General features: G+C 46.9%; 1 protein-coding gene across 1 annotated transcript in view; it reads left to right on the top strand.

Annotated features, from left to right (window-relative positions):
- The window catches only part of ADAM12 (ADAM metallopeptidase domain 12), a 333194-nt gene that overhangs the window by 205730 nt on the left and 111635 nt on the right, over window positions 1-15829 (top strand). The window contains exon 5 of the mRNA XM_055559857.1: window positions 3401-3477. Within this exon, the coding sequence (XP_055415832.1) occupies window positions 3401-3477 (77 nt within the window). The remainder of the gene's footprint in view (window positions 1-3400; window positions 3478-15829) is intronic.

The raw sequence follows: 15829 nt of genomic DNA, 5'->3' as shown, positions 1-15829 counted from the left end.
CTAAGTAGTCAAGCTGAAAACTCAAAGGATTATTGCAGAGCTTAAAATTTGATTCTAAAATTCACCTGAGAGAGAAAATAGCCTATAATAGTGTAGAAACTTTTGAAGAAAAATAGGATCAAAAGAAAACTCACTCTCAGCAAGGTTGCCAAGACAAATTAGGGAAGTAATAGATTTCTAAAAAATGGTTCAGGGCATCTGGATATCCACATGCAGAAGAATGAAAATCAACCCCTACTTTAAGCATTTATGAAAATTAATTCAAAGTGAATCAAATATCTAAATGCAAGAGCTAAACCTGCAGAACTCTTAAAAATAAGTCTTCATCACCTTAGGTTGGGTAAGGGTCTATCAGATATGGGACATAAAGCATAAGCAAATAAATTAAAAAATAGAGAGTTTGGACCTCATCAAAGTGATCCGCTTTTGTGCTTCAAAATACATCAAGAAAGTGAGAGAACAACACACAAAGTGGGAGAAAGTATTTTCAAATCACATAAGGTCTAGTATCTAGGTTACATAAAGAACTCTTTCAGCTCAACAACGAAAAGACAGAAACCCAGTTAAAAAGCAGGGAAAGGATTTGAGTAGACATTTCTCCAGAGAAGATAGACCAATGGCCAATAAGCATATGAAAGGATGTTCGGGGACCTCCCTGGCGGTCCAGGTGTTAGGATTCTGAGCTCCCAGTACAGGGGGTGCAGGTTCTATCCCTGGTTGGGAAACCAGGATCCCACATGCCATGCAGCACAGCCAAAAAAGGATGTTCAACATTTTAAGTCATTATGAAAATCAAAACCACAGAGAGATACTACTTCACATACACTAGGACGGACGTAATCAATGGCGTAGACAATAGCATGTGTGGGAAAGGATGTGAAGTTTGCACATTCCTCCCACACTCCAAGGATGCGAAGTTTGCACATTCCTCCCACACTCCGAAAATGCAAAATGGTTCAGCTGCTTGGAAAAAAAGTCCAGCAGTGCTTCACAATGTTGACAGAGTCACCATAAAATCTAGCAATCCCACCTACCCATTTGTAACCATATACCTACCACAGTATATACCCAAGAGAACCAAAAAACATGTCCACACTAAAACTTGTAGGCACATGTTCATGGCAGCACTATTCAAAATAGCCAGAAAGTGGAAACAGCCCAAATTCCCATCAAGTGTTGAATGGGAAAACAAAATTTGGTATATCCCTACAACATCATTTTGGGCTTCCCTGGTGGCTCAGTGGGAAAAAAAAAAAAAATCTGCCTACCAATGCTGGAGACTTGAGTTCAATCCCTGGGTCAGGAAGATTACCTGGAAGGGGAAATGTCAACCCACCCTAGTATTCTTGCCTGGGAAATCCCATGGACAGAGAAGCCTGGCAGGCTACAGTCCATGGGGTCACAGAGTTAGACACGACTAAGTTCACAACGTCATTTTATTCAGCAATGAAAAGGAATGAAGTACCAATACTCATTTCAATGCTACAACGTGAATGGACTTGATAACATTATGCTAAGTGAAGGAAGTCAAACACAAAAGGCCACATTATGTACAATTCCAGTTACATGAAATGAACAGAAGAGGCAGATTCGTAGAGACAGGAAGTAGTTTAGTGGTTGCTGGGGGTGGGGCGTAATGGAAAGTGACTGCTAATGGGTGTGAGGTTTCTGTGGATGATGAAAATGTTGTGGAATTAGATGTGATGTGGCACAACATTGTGACGGTCGTAATGCCCGTAGTAGCATGCTTTTAAAAGGGTGATTTTATGGTACGTGAAAGGAATCACAATCGAAAGAGAGAACTTGCTCTGATATCAAAATGTTCCTATAGAAAAATAGGAATTAGAACAGTGTGGTGACGGCTCAGGAATGGACTGAGAGAGGTCTGCCTCAGTGGTCTAGCCCAGAGAACAGAGGCAGAGCCAGATACGTGTGTGGTTATTCAATACACGACAAGGGGACTAAGAAGAGAAATATGGTGGTGAAGGACAGCTGGCTCGTGGTTCATGGGGCAAGTTAGATTGCAACTTCACACCTACACAAGAAAAAATTCCAATTTAAAGAGCTAATCCTCAGACTACAGAAACAGAAGAAAATAAGAGAGGACATCTGAATAACCTTGAAGAAAGCCATCTAAAGTAATACCCAAGGTGTATCAATTTGACTTTAGGAGAACTGGAAAGTCTGTACAACAAAAGATACCGTGAGTCAGGTAAAAAGACGTTTCTTACAGAGTAACAGGCAAAGTGTTAGTATCCTGAATATGTAAAGGACTTCCAGAATCCACAAGAGAAAGTCCAAAGAACAAGTGCCCTGCAGCACTCCCATCTCCTGCCTTTCAGATGATCCCAAAAGTTTGTCCTTGGTTCATTGACAAAGAGATCATCGTGGCCCCTTTCCCACGGTATCATCAGATTTCCCTGGCCACCCAGTCGCCTCCAGTCCCCTTGCTTAGCACAGTCAAGCTGGTCTTTGGAACGTTGTCTCTATCAGGCAGGACAACGGGACACCCAGCCCTGCCCTGGAAAAGTGAGTCCCTGACTGAAGGAGCTGTATGCTGAGGCTGAAACTCCAGCGCCCACTTCCCCTGCCGCTTGGAAGACTCAGCCCACTGCTGGGGACCACACACCGGTGGACTTTGGATGCCTTCAATGAGGAGCGCTGAGTGCACTTAGCCAGCCAGCCACTTAATTGGGGCTGCAACGTAACCTTTGTTCAACGATAAAATTAACCTTGATTCCGGACAGGTATCTGTCTTCACTGAGGAGGTGTCCATGCTGTGATTTCTTTTGGCAAATGACATGATTAAAGAAATTGAATCTTGCAGGCACGTCACCCAGGGATTTTTGCCTCAGAAGACCTTCTTATTTTTCTCTCCCGCTAGGAGAGCCTCTCTGCTCTCAGTTGGGCAATTCATCCAGGAACCCTCTCTCTCTCCTCACCCCGCCTTCCTCCCATCTCCTCTTCTGTTTTCCTAAGTCATAGATTTAGGCCTCACTTTATTGCATTTCACAGTGTGCTTAAATTCCCCATACGGTTCCTCGTCTCATTACAAAAGACAATTTACACGAGTGGGAAATGGCAATGGCCGTGTGATTTGTTCAGCTGCCGGACTGTGTCAAACCTTCTGCATCAGGGCTTTCCTGAAGGGTTTCAGAGAGACAAAAATGAAACTGGGATGCAATTAAAGACCCTACTGATAATCTCTTAAGCAAATCAGATATTCCTGCCATGGATCCTGGCTGGGTCACGTGGGGCTGGCATGAAACATTAAGACTGCTGGTTCAATATCTTATGCCAAAGGGAATTCCATTGCTGAAAGCAAGGTGGTTGGAGATGGTGGTTTTATTGTGAGTGGGCAGGACGGCATCGTGACTGAGTGGCTGTCTCGTCTTTTCAGGGCCACTGTTACTACCATGGGCGCGTGCATGGCTCTTCGGGATCGGCGGTCAGTCTCAGCACTTGTTCTGGTCTCAGGTAAGTGACCTTGATGGTGACAAGTCCGCTCTTAAGCACAGCTACCACGGGCCTCCCCCTTCTCCAGTCGCTCTAAAGGAATACAGCAGTGGGTGGGCCTCACCTGCACAGGACCCAGGAGTCCTCTTGTGACAACTTGAAAGCCCCGTGCCCCCCACCTCCTCAGGACCACCCTGTCTGTCCCCACTGCACCCCCCCCCCCACTGCAGCGTGCCTTCCTTGGCTGCCCCTCTTTCAAGGTCATCCTCAGGCCTGTACATTGGCTGCTTTACAGCATCCAAGGATTTGGGGATGATCTTTTGTCCATGTGGCTCCATGCTAAACAATTTCTGGTGTGAAAAAAAAAAGGACATTAGGTATCTGCATTTCAACTGCTTGCTTCATAAAAATGAAAAGGGCCTCTTCTCACTAGGAGACAAAGCAAGCAACTGACTGAGCACAGATGCAGGTGAGCCAAGTACAGGTGTGGCCAAACCAGTGATATTAACTGCTGCTGCTGCTAAGTCGCTTCAGTCGTGTCCAACTCTGTGCGACCCCATAGACGGCAGCCCACTAGGCTCCTCTGTCCCTGGGATTCTCCAGGCAAGAACACTGGAGTGGGTTGCCATTTCCTTCTCCAATGCATGAAAGTGAAAAGGGAAAGTGAAGTCGCTCAGTAGTGTCCAACTCTTAGCGACCCCATGGACTGCGGCCCACCAGGCTCCTCCATCCATGGGATTTTCCAGGCAAGAGTACTGGAGTGGGGTGCCATTGCCTTCTCTGGTGATATTAACTAACTAGGTTTAAATCATGAAGATGAAGGACTGGGTAGACAGAGCATCCTGAGTAATATTTAAATAGGACAGGTCCACCCGCTGTGCTTGGCCTTGCTGCTGCCTCTCTACTCCACATCCTTCATCCCGGGCCCATCCCCCCAAAGGTGCAGGTAACTGTCAGGGCCCCACACAGAGGGGTCCACCTCTCCGACCAGCTTCCCCAGAGGGGCTGAGTCTCAGCGCCCCACCTCCTGTCTCCGGGACCTGGAGATCGTTCCCTCCTGTGGGTACCTGGCACAGACCACAGTTTGGCAGAGGGATCCTGTGACATACTTGTGGCCGGAGTTTCGGGGAAAGTCAGGGGAACAAGTGTTGCGGCGTCTGGGGTCGACCACCAAGGCTGGGTGGGAAGCCTGGCGGAGCTCTCTGCGTGGAGATGGTGCTCCGGAGAATGTCAGCTTCCCAGATCTTTGTGCTGTTGCTGCAAAAGCAGCAGACCGTGAGTCAACAGAGAAATTCCGGAGTTATGCAGTCAACTCTGTGATCTTGCGAGGGGAGAATCAGACCGGAGACAAAGCTGTATTCGATCAACTGCTCCCTGGCGGAAGAATCAATTGCGAGGGGGGATACAAAAGCAACTGGAGTAGCACCAGCCTGGGAGAGTTTGAGAAAGAAAATAGGGATTAAAAATCAAGTGAAATATGGTGTGACCCCAGAATACATTCAGAGCTAGGAATGTGGAGGAAAAGTCGAGCGTCCTGGGGGACGCATTAATTAGAGCCCAGCAGATTACAGTCCTGCAGAGAAAAAGCAGAGAAGGAACATCCTGCTTTGCTTCAAAAAGGGCTGATCAAAAGATGGGCAGGCAGGGAGAGCTCCGTCCTGGAAGAGAGAAGAGAGGGAGGAAGCAAACAAGTCCTCCTTCTTCACTTGAGTCTCGAAGGGGGACAGATAAGGGGAGAGAAAGGCCTGGAGATCCCAGTAGACAGGGGGATTAAAGAGGAAACAGCTCTTTAATGGAGGGAATGAAGTCCAACGTGGAAAATAGGTCATAACAACGAGCTCAGCCAGGGAGCTTATCCTTCCTTTGAAAGGACTCCAAGTCAAACGGGAAGTTCAGGCCGTAAGTTAGTTTTGTACCGTATCGTATGTCTCCCCGAGATGCCCTGCCCTCCTTAGCAGGTTTCAGCACAGCGTTCCTGGTTCTCCTGGTCTCTCTCTTGTTTGCACTCGCTGCTGCGTGCCTCATCCCCTGCTCCCGAGTCCCTAGTCCAGGAGTATCCCCGTGACCAACGGACGCTCCACAGCACTGTCGGGCACGAGAACCAAACTGTTCCAATGATGGGGAGTGAATGCTGCCCTCACCCCCCGAGAGAAGCTCAGCGGCTGTGTTTTGTGATGGAACGGATGTCCAGCCCTGGCTCACTCCCACTGGAGCATCCACACAGCCGTGTCCCCATGTCCTGATTTGATTCACAGACACCACCCTGGCCAGAGAGAGCGTGAGATCCTGGAGGGAAGCAACTGTCTCTCGCCATGTCTCCTTGTTCTCTCCCTCCCCGCCTCTCAGTTCCTGCTCAGAAATTTGGTACAAGGAGTCTCGGGGGCTCAGAGTCTTCCCATCCCCTGCAGGCATGACGGTTAAAATTAGGCTTCATTTCTTAAGGAACCACCTTTTTGCTTGAACAAATGTAAGGAAAAGCATTCACAAGATAGATGAGGAAGCTGGTAGAGCTGTAAACTAGGCGTTCGTTGTAATGACAGTTGCTTTTTTAAGTGGGGTTTACAATACCTGAGCATAGATATGCACACGCTCACAAAATGATTACTTTCATTATAATGGTTATTTCTGATTCCACGGACCATAGCACTAGTCAACTCTATCTTTTGAAAAATAAGTTGATAGACTATTTTTCAATAGTGTTGGGAGGCAAGAAGTATTCCTGCATTTTGTGTTATAGTCGATTTCATTAGATAAAATTTAGTGCAGTAAACTTTATATTATGTAATTAAAATACATACAAAACATTAAAGGAACACAGCAATGTGTGTACTTATTCAATTAGCAAATAAACTCACATCTGAGTATTTTTGTTTAATTGAATTTTTGAAACTATCTCATGCTGCCTCCCACATCTAAGATGTGCTGAGAGCCTATTGTATAGTCAAAGCTATGCTTTTCCCAGGAGTCATGTATGGATGTGAGAGTTGGACCATAAAGAAGGCTGAGTGCCAAAAAACTGATGCTTTTGAACTGTGGTGCTGGAGAAGACTCTTGAGAGTCCCTTGGACAGCAAGGAGATCAAACCAGTCAGTGCTAAAGGAAATCAGTCTTAAATATTCATTGGAAGGATTGACGCTGAAGCTAAAGCTCCAATACTTTGGCCACCTGATGTGAAAAGCCGACTCATTAAAAAGACCCTGATGCTAGGGAAGATTGAAGGCAGGAGGAGAAGGGGACGACAGAGGATGAGATGGTTGGATGGCATCACCGACTTGATGGACATGAGTTTGAGTAAACTCCAGGAGATGGTGATGGACAGGGAGGCCTGGTGTGCTGCAGTCCATGGGGTTGCAAAGAGTCGGACACAACTGAGCGACTGAACAACAACTAAATTGAATTGATCCCTTTGAAGAAGTCGACCAGAAATCTCGGTTGAGAAAGTGAACAAAGGATCTTAGGAAGAAAGCAAGATGGAGGGAGCAAGACTAGAGCTGGGAAATGAGGCTCAGCCCTCCTGCAGGACCAGGGGTGAAGGGTCGCTGTGGGGTGAAGATGCTGCGGGGTCACTGGCCTCCCTGGTACCTCGCAGCCAGACTTGAGTGCTTGCCAATGCAGGTGGATGTGGGTTCTCCAGGTCTCACAGCTCAACCTAAATGACCCAGGCCACAGTGGTCTAAGGGGCTGAAAAGTCAGGCACATGGAGATGGCCTTGCCTGTGCTGTCCTATCTGCTAGAAAGGCAGGACCCTGGGCCCACCCTGGTACTGCCTAGAATCTGGCACATTATAAATGCTCAATAAATGCTGGTGGAATAAATGTGCTGTCCCCAGGCCATCAGGAGGGCAGTGAAATTTAATTCTAGCCAGTCCAAAGTTTATTTAAAAAAAAAATCTTCAAAGCATAGTAGATTATATTAAGAAAGAAATTAGATTAGAGTGGAAGTGAAGTGAATTTGACCTTGACCTCTTTTCTGTGACCTTCTGCTCCTGTAGCTTCTATTCGTCTGGGCTACACTGGCCTCCCTTCACCCTGCAGGCCACACCATCTCTGCCCAAGGCTCTTCTGCTCCCGTCACCTTCTTCCCACGGAGACACTTATTCCGTCATCCTATGTAAACATCTGTGGGGGGCCACAGCTGGGCTCAGAGCCCATCCACACCATCTCCAAGGTTGCTCTGGTCCCCACCCTGCAGGACCCCAAGGTCAAGTCCCAATTCTCCCAGGCCCCACTCTCATTCAAAGTGTGGAAGGTCCAAATCCCAACTCCTCCATCCCCAGACGGGCTCCCCTCCTGAACTCTTTTCCATTACAGGTCCAGCCCATCCCAGGCTCCTAAGTGTGGCGCCTGGGGGTCTCTGAATACCTCCCGCAGGGCCCCAGCCCCTGTCCATGTTCCCTAACCCCCGCTTACAGTATTCCCCCTTCCCCATTTCCCCACCACCACCCCTGAGCAGCCCTCCCACCCAGGTTTTTAAATTGCCTCCCACCCACACTTCCTGCCTCCACCCTTCCCTTCACGACCATCTTGCACATTCCAGAAGGTCATATTTCAAAAACACTGCTTGATCATCTAAGTCCCGCCACCCTCTGCACTCCAAACCACACAGCTCTGTAAGCTGTACACATCAGAGCCTCTTTTTCACTCCAATGCTTGTTCAACAGTGTTTCCACGGGCATTTATCCATCACCTCCTCACATGCCATCCCTGCCCAGCCAGACCTCATTTTAATGTAACAAAGTCAGGGCCACGAAGTAGGTCACATAGAACCACACAAGAAACTCAGCAGAGGGGCCCAGGGAACCATGCAGGAAGGGATGGTGGGCGTGGACCTCACAGGTTTTGGGTCAGCCTGGAAGCCTCTGCCCAAGGGCTGCCCGGGACGGTGGAAGCCTCTGCCGGGAGATGTAGCCCTAAGGCAGCTTGCATCCTGCGGGCCAGAGGGTGGGGGTCACCAGTGGTTACAAGAGAAGGAGCCTGTGGATTTGATTGAGGCCAGGATGGAAGTGGGGAAGGCAGAGGAAGAGGGGCCAGCAGGAGCCAGGTCCTGGGGGCTGGGGGTTGGAGATGCCTAGAAGAGTCGGCATCATCATCTGCACGAAGCGTGTGCAGCGCAGGAAGTGATGTGGCCACAGGGGCAGCCTGCGGGCTACAGCCAAGGTCAGTGCCTTGCCCGTGGCTGATCACTGTCCGGGTCCCATGCCCGCCCCCCTTCTGTGGGCCCTGCTGTCCATCCACATATATGTCTCTTTCAGTCACCGCATTCTGAGCGTGCTCAGACCTTTGTTTCACCTGCTCTCCAACTCCTTCAACCCCTCACCTGGTTCCCAAGCTGCCTCGCATCTCCAGGTCCCCCCAGAGCTCCCTTCAAAGCCCCCCATTTCCCACAGGCCATTTATCAAGTATGCTGGGCTGACTGCCGGCCTGTGGGCAGCTCTGAGTTGCTCTGGCATTTTGCACTTGGAAGTCAGTGGTGCCCACCCTGGCACAAGCCCTCGGGGACGAGAGGGGCTGACCATCCAGAGTGGCCAAGGACAGGGGAGCAGGCTGGGGACCCAGGTCCAGCCGTGGGCCATGTTGTTTTCCTAGGCCTGCTTTAACACAGGACCACACACTGGAGGGCTTAGAGCACCAGCAGGGTCTCCTCTCGTGGCACCAGAAGCCAGAAGTCTGAATCAAGGTGCTGGCAGGGTTAGCTCCTTCTGCAGGCTCTGCGGGAGAATCTGTCCATGCCTGGCTGCTGGCTGTCCTCAGCATTCCTGGGCTTGTGGCTGCATCTCTGCCGTCTCTGCCTCTGTCCACGTGACCTTCATCCCTGGGTCCCTGTGCTTCTCCTTTTTCCATCTCTTACGAGGACACACATCACTGAATTTAGGTTCTACCCTAAGGCCATAATAATTTCATCTTGAGATCCTGAAATTAATCACATTTGCAAAATTCAAGAGTGGGGAAAGCTGAGCAATGACTGCTAATGGAACAGGGTTTGCTTCGAGGGTGATGAGAGTGTTCAGGGGTAGACAGGGATGCTGTTTGTACGACTCAGTGAATATACTAAAACTCATGGAATTGCATGCTTTACAAGAGGAAGCTTAATGGTTGGTGAATTAGTTCTCAATATAGCTGTTATTTTTAAAAGGAGCCTGGCTCGGGGTAGCCATCAATCATAGCTGCTGTTTTTATTATCGATGTGCCAGCAAGAGGTATTCTTAAAATCTTTTATGACAGCTTGTTTTACCTCTTTGGTCATGTCTCCCAAACCTGGTTATAAATTACATTTGAAGCAGGAACCACAGGTGAGACGTCTTTATGGGTACCACGGGAGACGGCCCGGCATTTTTGCACATAGTAGGGGATAATGAGTATTTGTTTTGATTGCACATGAGTATTTCACATGGAAATTATTTATTGAAATTAAGCCCAGGGACTTCCCTGGGAGTCCAGTGGTTAAGACTCTCTACTTCCCATGCAGGCAGCACAGTTCGATCCCTGGTGGGGGAATGAAGATTCCCACATGCCATGTGGCACAGCCAAAAATTTTTTTTAAAAAACGATGATGATACTAATGGGTTCACTAGTATCACTGCTGCTATCCCTATGTTTCAAACACAAATGGGGTGGGATATTATTTTTACCCATGAGCTCCTCCCATAAAGGAACTGAAATTGAATCTCATGCCAACTCATGATTGACAGCACATTGTGTGTGTGCACAAGTGTGTGCTTAGTCAAATCTGACTCTTTGCTACCCCATACACTGTAGCCCACCAGGCTCCTCTGTCCATGGGATTTCCCAGGCAAGAATACTGGAATGGCTTTCCATTTCCTACTCCAGAGGACTTCCCAACCTAGGGATCAAACCTGGATCCCTTGTGTCTCCTACATCTGCAGGCAGATTCTTTACCACTGAGACTGCTGGGAAGTCCTGGCTGCACAGTGTTGAGCCTAAAAGTCTTTTTCCAAGAAAATTCAGTTAGCAGCTGAACATGGAAGTAGCCAGATTAATTTATATTTTTGAATCATCGTCTTATTACAGGTCATCAAAATCCACATGCCCTTCCCTGTTTGCCTGGGAGTGGTATGAAAAATCATAATAAGAACAGCACCATTAAGCTGTGTTACTGCCTGATCCACCATTGCTTTGGAGATTAAAAACTGAATTTTAAGAAGAACAAAACTTATCTTGAGGAAGTACAGGTCACCTGAGTTATCACTTTGAAAGCTAACAGAATCAACTTAAAATTTTAATAGATTTCTCTTTGTTTCCTCTGAAAGAAAAACAGTAGGATTCCAACATTTAAAATAAGGCTGGCTGTTTTCAGAGCAGTAACTCCACTTCTCTGGCCCTTTGCCTTTTGACCTCTGCCCTCCATCAAGGCCAGCCCTGTTCTGGTCTCCACATCCCTCTTGAAATAGCGCCAGCAGGAGGCAGGCAGGAGAGTGTGGGACCTGACCACCTCAAGCTTCAGATACATGAGTCAAGATTGGGTCCCACCTGTATCTCCAGCTACCTGTGTGGCCTTGACAGTGGGGAAAATGACCAGGTGTATCCTAGGCAGGGTGCCATGAGGGGTGGCCGTCCTCACCCTCAACCACCCCCTCTCCTCTGCTCCCCTCCATTCACCACCTCTGACTGCCCTGGAAGGTGGCCTTGCTGCTGCTGCTGCTGCTAAGTCACTTCAGTTGTGTCCGACTCTGTGAGACCCCATAGACAGCAGCCCACCAGGCTCCCCCGTCCCTGGGATTCTCCAGGCAAGAACACTGGAGTGAGTTGCCATTTCCTCCTCCAACGCATGAAAGTGAGAAGTGAAAGTGAAGTCACTCAGTCGTGTCTGACTCTTCGCGACCCCATGGACTGCAACCCACCAGGCTCCTCCGTCCATGGGATTTTCCAGGCAAGAGTACTGGAGTGGGGTGCCATTGCCTTCTCCAGAAGATGGCCTTACCCTCCCCATAAGGGCTGGTCTAGTGTTCCCCTCTGCCTCCTAATCTCCCCAGGGAGAAGATACCCACACTCTTCATCTCTCCCATACACTGGAAATTGACTTCGAAGCTTTCCCCCTCCTCTACCAGTGGGAAAAGAGCCTCACTTTCAAAGTCTGCTGGATTTAAATTCCTCACTCTGAGATACTTCCAACTCCAAATTTACAACGAACTACCTATGACATATAACTTAAATCACATCTGCTTATCTAGCTTGGGGCCAGAAAGGGCTGTGAGAACATCAAATTTTAAATCTCAGAAACCCTGAATCCTTGAATTTTGTGTCCACTGTGGTTTCCAGCAATCTCTAGAGCTAAGTGATTAATTATACACAAGACAGGCCAAAGCAATTATTTAATTAAGATGTATTCTAGGCTGCCAATGGTTTGCAGCAAAGGGAAAGACTTCACCCCAGTTTCTCAACATCTGGCCCTTGGATGACTTAAAAGATAAAAGGAGATACCAGAACAATTTTATGACTGAATAACAATTTCTAGAAATTTTCCATTAAGTAGAAAAACTTCTTCAGTCATATGCTTCTCATGATTAGAACTTGGTGACATGTTTTACTGTAAGTTTTAAGCTTATTGAAATCTAATGCAAAATAGAAAATGTTGCAATACAAGATGAAATGTTGGTGTCATTTTCTTTTGGGGGCTGGAAAGTCAGTTTTCTAGCCAATCTCTCTTTTCCCTCCAAGTGTATTATTCATTTTCCACTTTGCCCTGGCCTCTTTTTTAAAAGAGCTTTTTCTTAATTGAGGCTTTTACAAAATCAACTTTAATAAACAGAAATCTCCTACTACCCATTCTTAACTTAGGAATCTAAGTTTTAGTTCATAAAGAACTTTTCAAAGAAAGAAAAAAAAAAATGCAAGCCTCCCCAGAGTTGATGACCAGAGCCATGTCTGTATGGTCTGCTTTGAGATTCCTGAAGACACTAGTTGGAGCGGGTGGGGGAGTATAAGAGAACAGCTCTGTGCAAGGACTTTCTGTCGATCTGTGGGATTCGAAATAAGCCGAAACGTCCTCAGTTACTCCAGAGCACTGTTTCCCCATCTCTGAGCAGCTATGCTGCCAGTGTTGGTAACACGCAGCTTCACTCCCCAATGTTTCCCAAGTGCCTCGTGTATCCCAGTGCCATCATTTCAGTTAGACTGTGATCATCCTGAACATGACTGTGCTGTTCCTTCCACTGCTTTTGAGACTTGACAAAACAGGACCTGTGGAGTAAGCCAGTTGAATAATAATGAGCAGATTGGTGTCTGTGTGGGTTTACCAGTTGTATTCAAAATAAATATTTGCCTAATTCATACCTTCTCCTTTTATGCCATTTGAGTATTGGAATACAGTCATTCCATTAAAATATAACGATTAAATGGTCACTTGTAAGGAGGTCATCACTAAGTGCAGGATGAGTGAATGGCTGAACAAATACAGGAGCAATCGTGGAAGACGTTTTCCAATCTCTTTCCTTTGGGAACAAGCTCAGGTTATCTGAAAGAAACTGATGGAGCACCTGACTGTTTCAGCTGTTACTTAAAGACTAAGCTATTTCTCAAATCCTTGGGTTCAGGCTATATAAATCATGAATGAGAACTGACTCCCTAAACTTGGAGTCCATGGACCGCATCCATGGTTTTGAATCTCCTTAAATTTTCTGCAAAATATTATGGATCTATGCATGTGTGAATTCTCCTGGGGAGAGTGTAAGGAGATTCATGTCTCAAAAAGGGTTAGGAGTCAGTGTGTTTTAAGTGTCTATTTACAATCAGATGAATTTTGCATGAAAATTGTGTTCATTTATGACTGTGGTCAACTTGATTGGTAGCAGAAGTTGCTAGATGTGTGGGAACTCTCAGAGCTGCCAGTTTACTGTTACCCAAATTTCCATTTCTCCAAAAAAAACTAATTTCAACATCAGGAAGAGCCTGTTTAAAGAATTTCCTATTCCACATTGGAAAGAGAAAGTCAAAAACCAACCTGTAGGCTAATGTTCCCCCATCACTTGAAGGAAGCTGACATGGCTCATTTCCAGGAAGTAGGACACAGCCTTAGTGACAGATTTTCTCTTCTTGGGCTCCAAGATCACTGCACACGGTAACTGCAGCCATGAAATTAGAAGATGTTTGCTCCTTGGAAGAAAAGCTATGACAAACCTAGACCATGTATTAAAAAGCAGAGACATCACTTTGCCAACAAAGGTCCCCATTGTCCAGTAGTCATGTACAGATGTGAAAGTTGGACCATAAGGAAGGCTGTACACTGAAGAACTGATACTTTCAAACTGTGGTGCTGGTGAAGACTCTTGAGAGTCCCTTGGACAACAAGGAAATCAAACCAGTCAATCCAAAAGGAAAGCAACCCTAAATATTCATTAGAAGGACTGACACTGAAGCTGAAGCTCCAATAATTTGTCCACTTGATGTGAACAGCTGACTCATTGGAAAAGACCCTAATGCTGGTAAAGATTGAAGATTGAAAGCAAAAGGAAAAGAGGGTGGCAGAGGATGAGGTGGTTGGATGGCATCACCAATTCAATGAACATGAACTTGAGCAAACTCTAGGAGACAGTGAGGGACAGGGAGGCCTGGCATGCTGCAGTCCTTGGGGTCACAAAGACTTGACTTAGTGACTGAACAACAGCAAGGACACAGCCTCAGCTCTGTCCTTCTCCAGAAGGTCACACATGCCTTGGAGTCCATGAGCTAATGCCACCTTCTGTCTCTGCAAGTTAAAATATTTAGCATATGTGTCTATTTTTTAAAAGAATTTATGCATTTAGGGACCTCCTTGGTGGTCCAGTTGTTAAGACTCTGAGCTGTCACACCAGGGGCTCAGGTTCAATCCCTGGTCAGAGAACTAAGGTATTGCACAGCCCAAATAAATAAATAAAGTAAAATAGTTTTTTAAAAAGAATTTATATTTTTATTCCCAAATGTAAATGTTAGCACAAAGAGTTCTTTCTTCATTATCGTCACTCCAAAAGAAGCATGCATTGCAGGCAGACGCTTTACCCTCTGAGCCACCAGGGAAGCCCATAAGAAGCACAGTTATCTTATTAATGCTATGTTTTGTACCACGGAGCCACAGATGGCCAGGATGGGGAGAGACGTGTGAACAAAGCACAGGACCTTCCTGAAATGGTCAACCTTTGAATGGGTACATTAACAGAAGCCTCATCCTTGGGCCTGCCCTGGTCAATAGCAAGGAGCTGCTGCTGCTGCTGCTAAGTCGCTTCAGTCGTGTCCTACTCTGTGCAACCCCATAGATGGCAGCCCACTAGGCTCCTCTGTCCCTGGGATTCTCCAGGCAAGAGTACTAGAGTGGGTTGCCATTGCCTTCTCCAATGCATGAAAGTGAAAAGTGAAAGTGAAGTCGCTCAGTCGTGCCCAACTCTTAGCGACCCCATGGACTGCAGCCTACCAGGCTCCTCCGTCCATGGGATTTTCCAGGCAAGAGTACTGGAGTGGGGTGCCTTTGCCTTCTCCGAACAAAGAGCTACTGCCATGCAAGTCCTGCCACACAGCCAGGAAATGGCAGAGCTGGAACTCAAACCAGATCGTTGGATTCGAAGGCCTCCTTCTTGGTCTTGGTGCTGAGGCATTCTTCAGGCCTCTAAAGAGCTGTATACCTTTAGCCCAAACAGACCCAGATGCAGACCTCAGCTCTTCAAGGAACGGTTATGTTGCTTTGTGCACTTACGTTACATTGGTTCCTTTATTCACACGTTGCCCACAAATTAAATAAGCAAAGTACCCAAGAAAGCATCCTTTTTAAAACTTTTTTTCACTGAAGTATAGTTGGCTTACAATGTTGCATTCGTTTCTTGTGTCCAGCAAAGTGATTCCATTTTATGTGTATAACAGACTCTTCTCCATTAGAGGTTATTACAAGATAATGAATATAGTTCCTTCTGCTATACAGTAGGACCTAGTTGTTATCGATACTATATATAGTAGTTTGTATCTGTTCATCTCAGACTCCTAATTTATCCCTCCCCCTCCTTTGGTCTTCCCTGGTGGCTCAGATGGTAAAGCGTCTGTCTGCAATGCAAGAGACCCGGGTTCGATCCCTGGGTTGGGAAGGTCCACTGGAGAAGGAAATGGCAGCCCACTCTAGTATTCTTGCCTGGAAAATCCCATGGACGGCGGAGCCTGGTAGGCTACCGTCCCTGGGGTCGCAAAGAGTCGGACACAACTGAGCGACTATAATCTAATCTAATTTCCTTTGGTAACCATGTGTGTTAGTTACTTAGACATGTCCAACTCTACAATCCCATGAACTGCAGCCCACCAGGCTCCTCTGTCTATGAAATTCTCCAAGCAAGAATACTAGAGTGGGCAGCCATTCCCTTCTCCAAGGGATCTTCCCAACCAAGGAATTGAATCCAGGTCTC

The sequence above is a fragment of the Bubalus kerabau genome, chromosome 22 (genome assembly GCF_029407905.1).
Source record: "Bubalus kerabau isolate K-KA32 ecotype Philippines breed swamp buffalo chromosome 22, PCC_UOA_SB_1v2, whole genome shotgun sequence".
Taxonomy (NCBI): Eukaryota; Metazoa; Chordata; class Mammalia; order Artiodactyla; family Bovidae; genus Bubalus; species Bubalus kerabau.
This window is presented reverse-complemented; position numbering and strand designations above follow the sequence as displayed.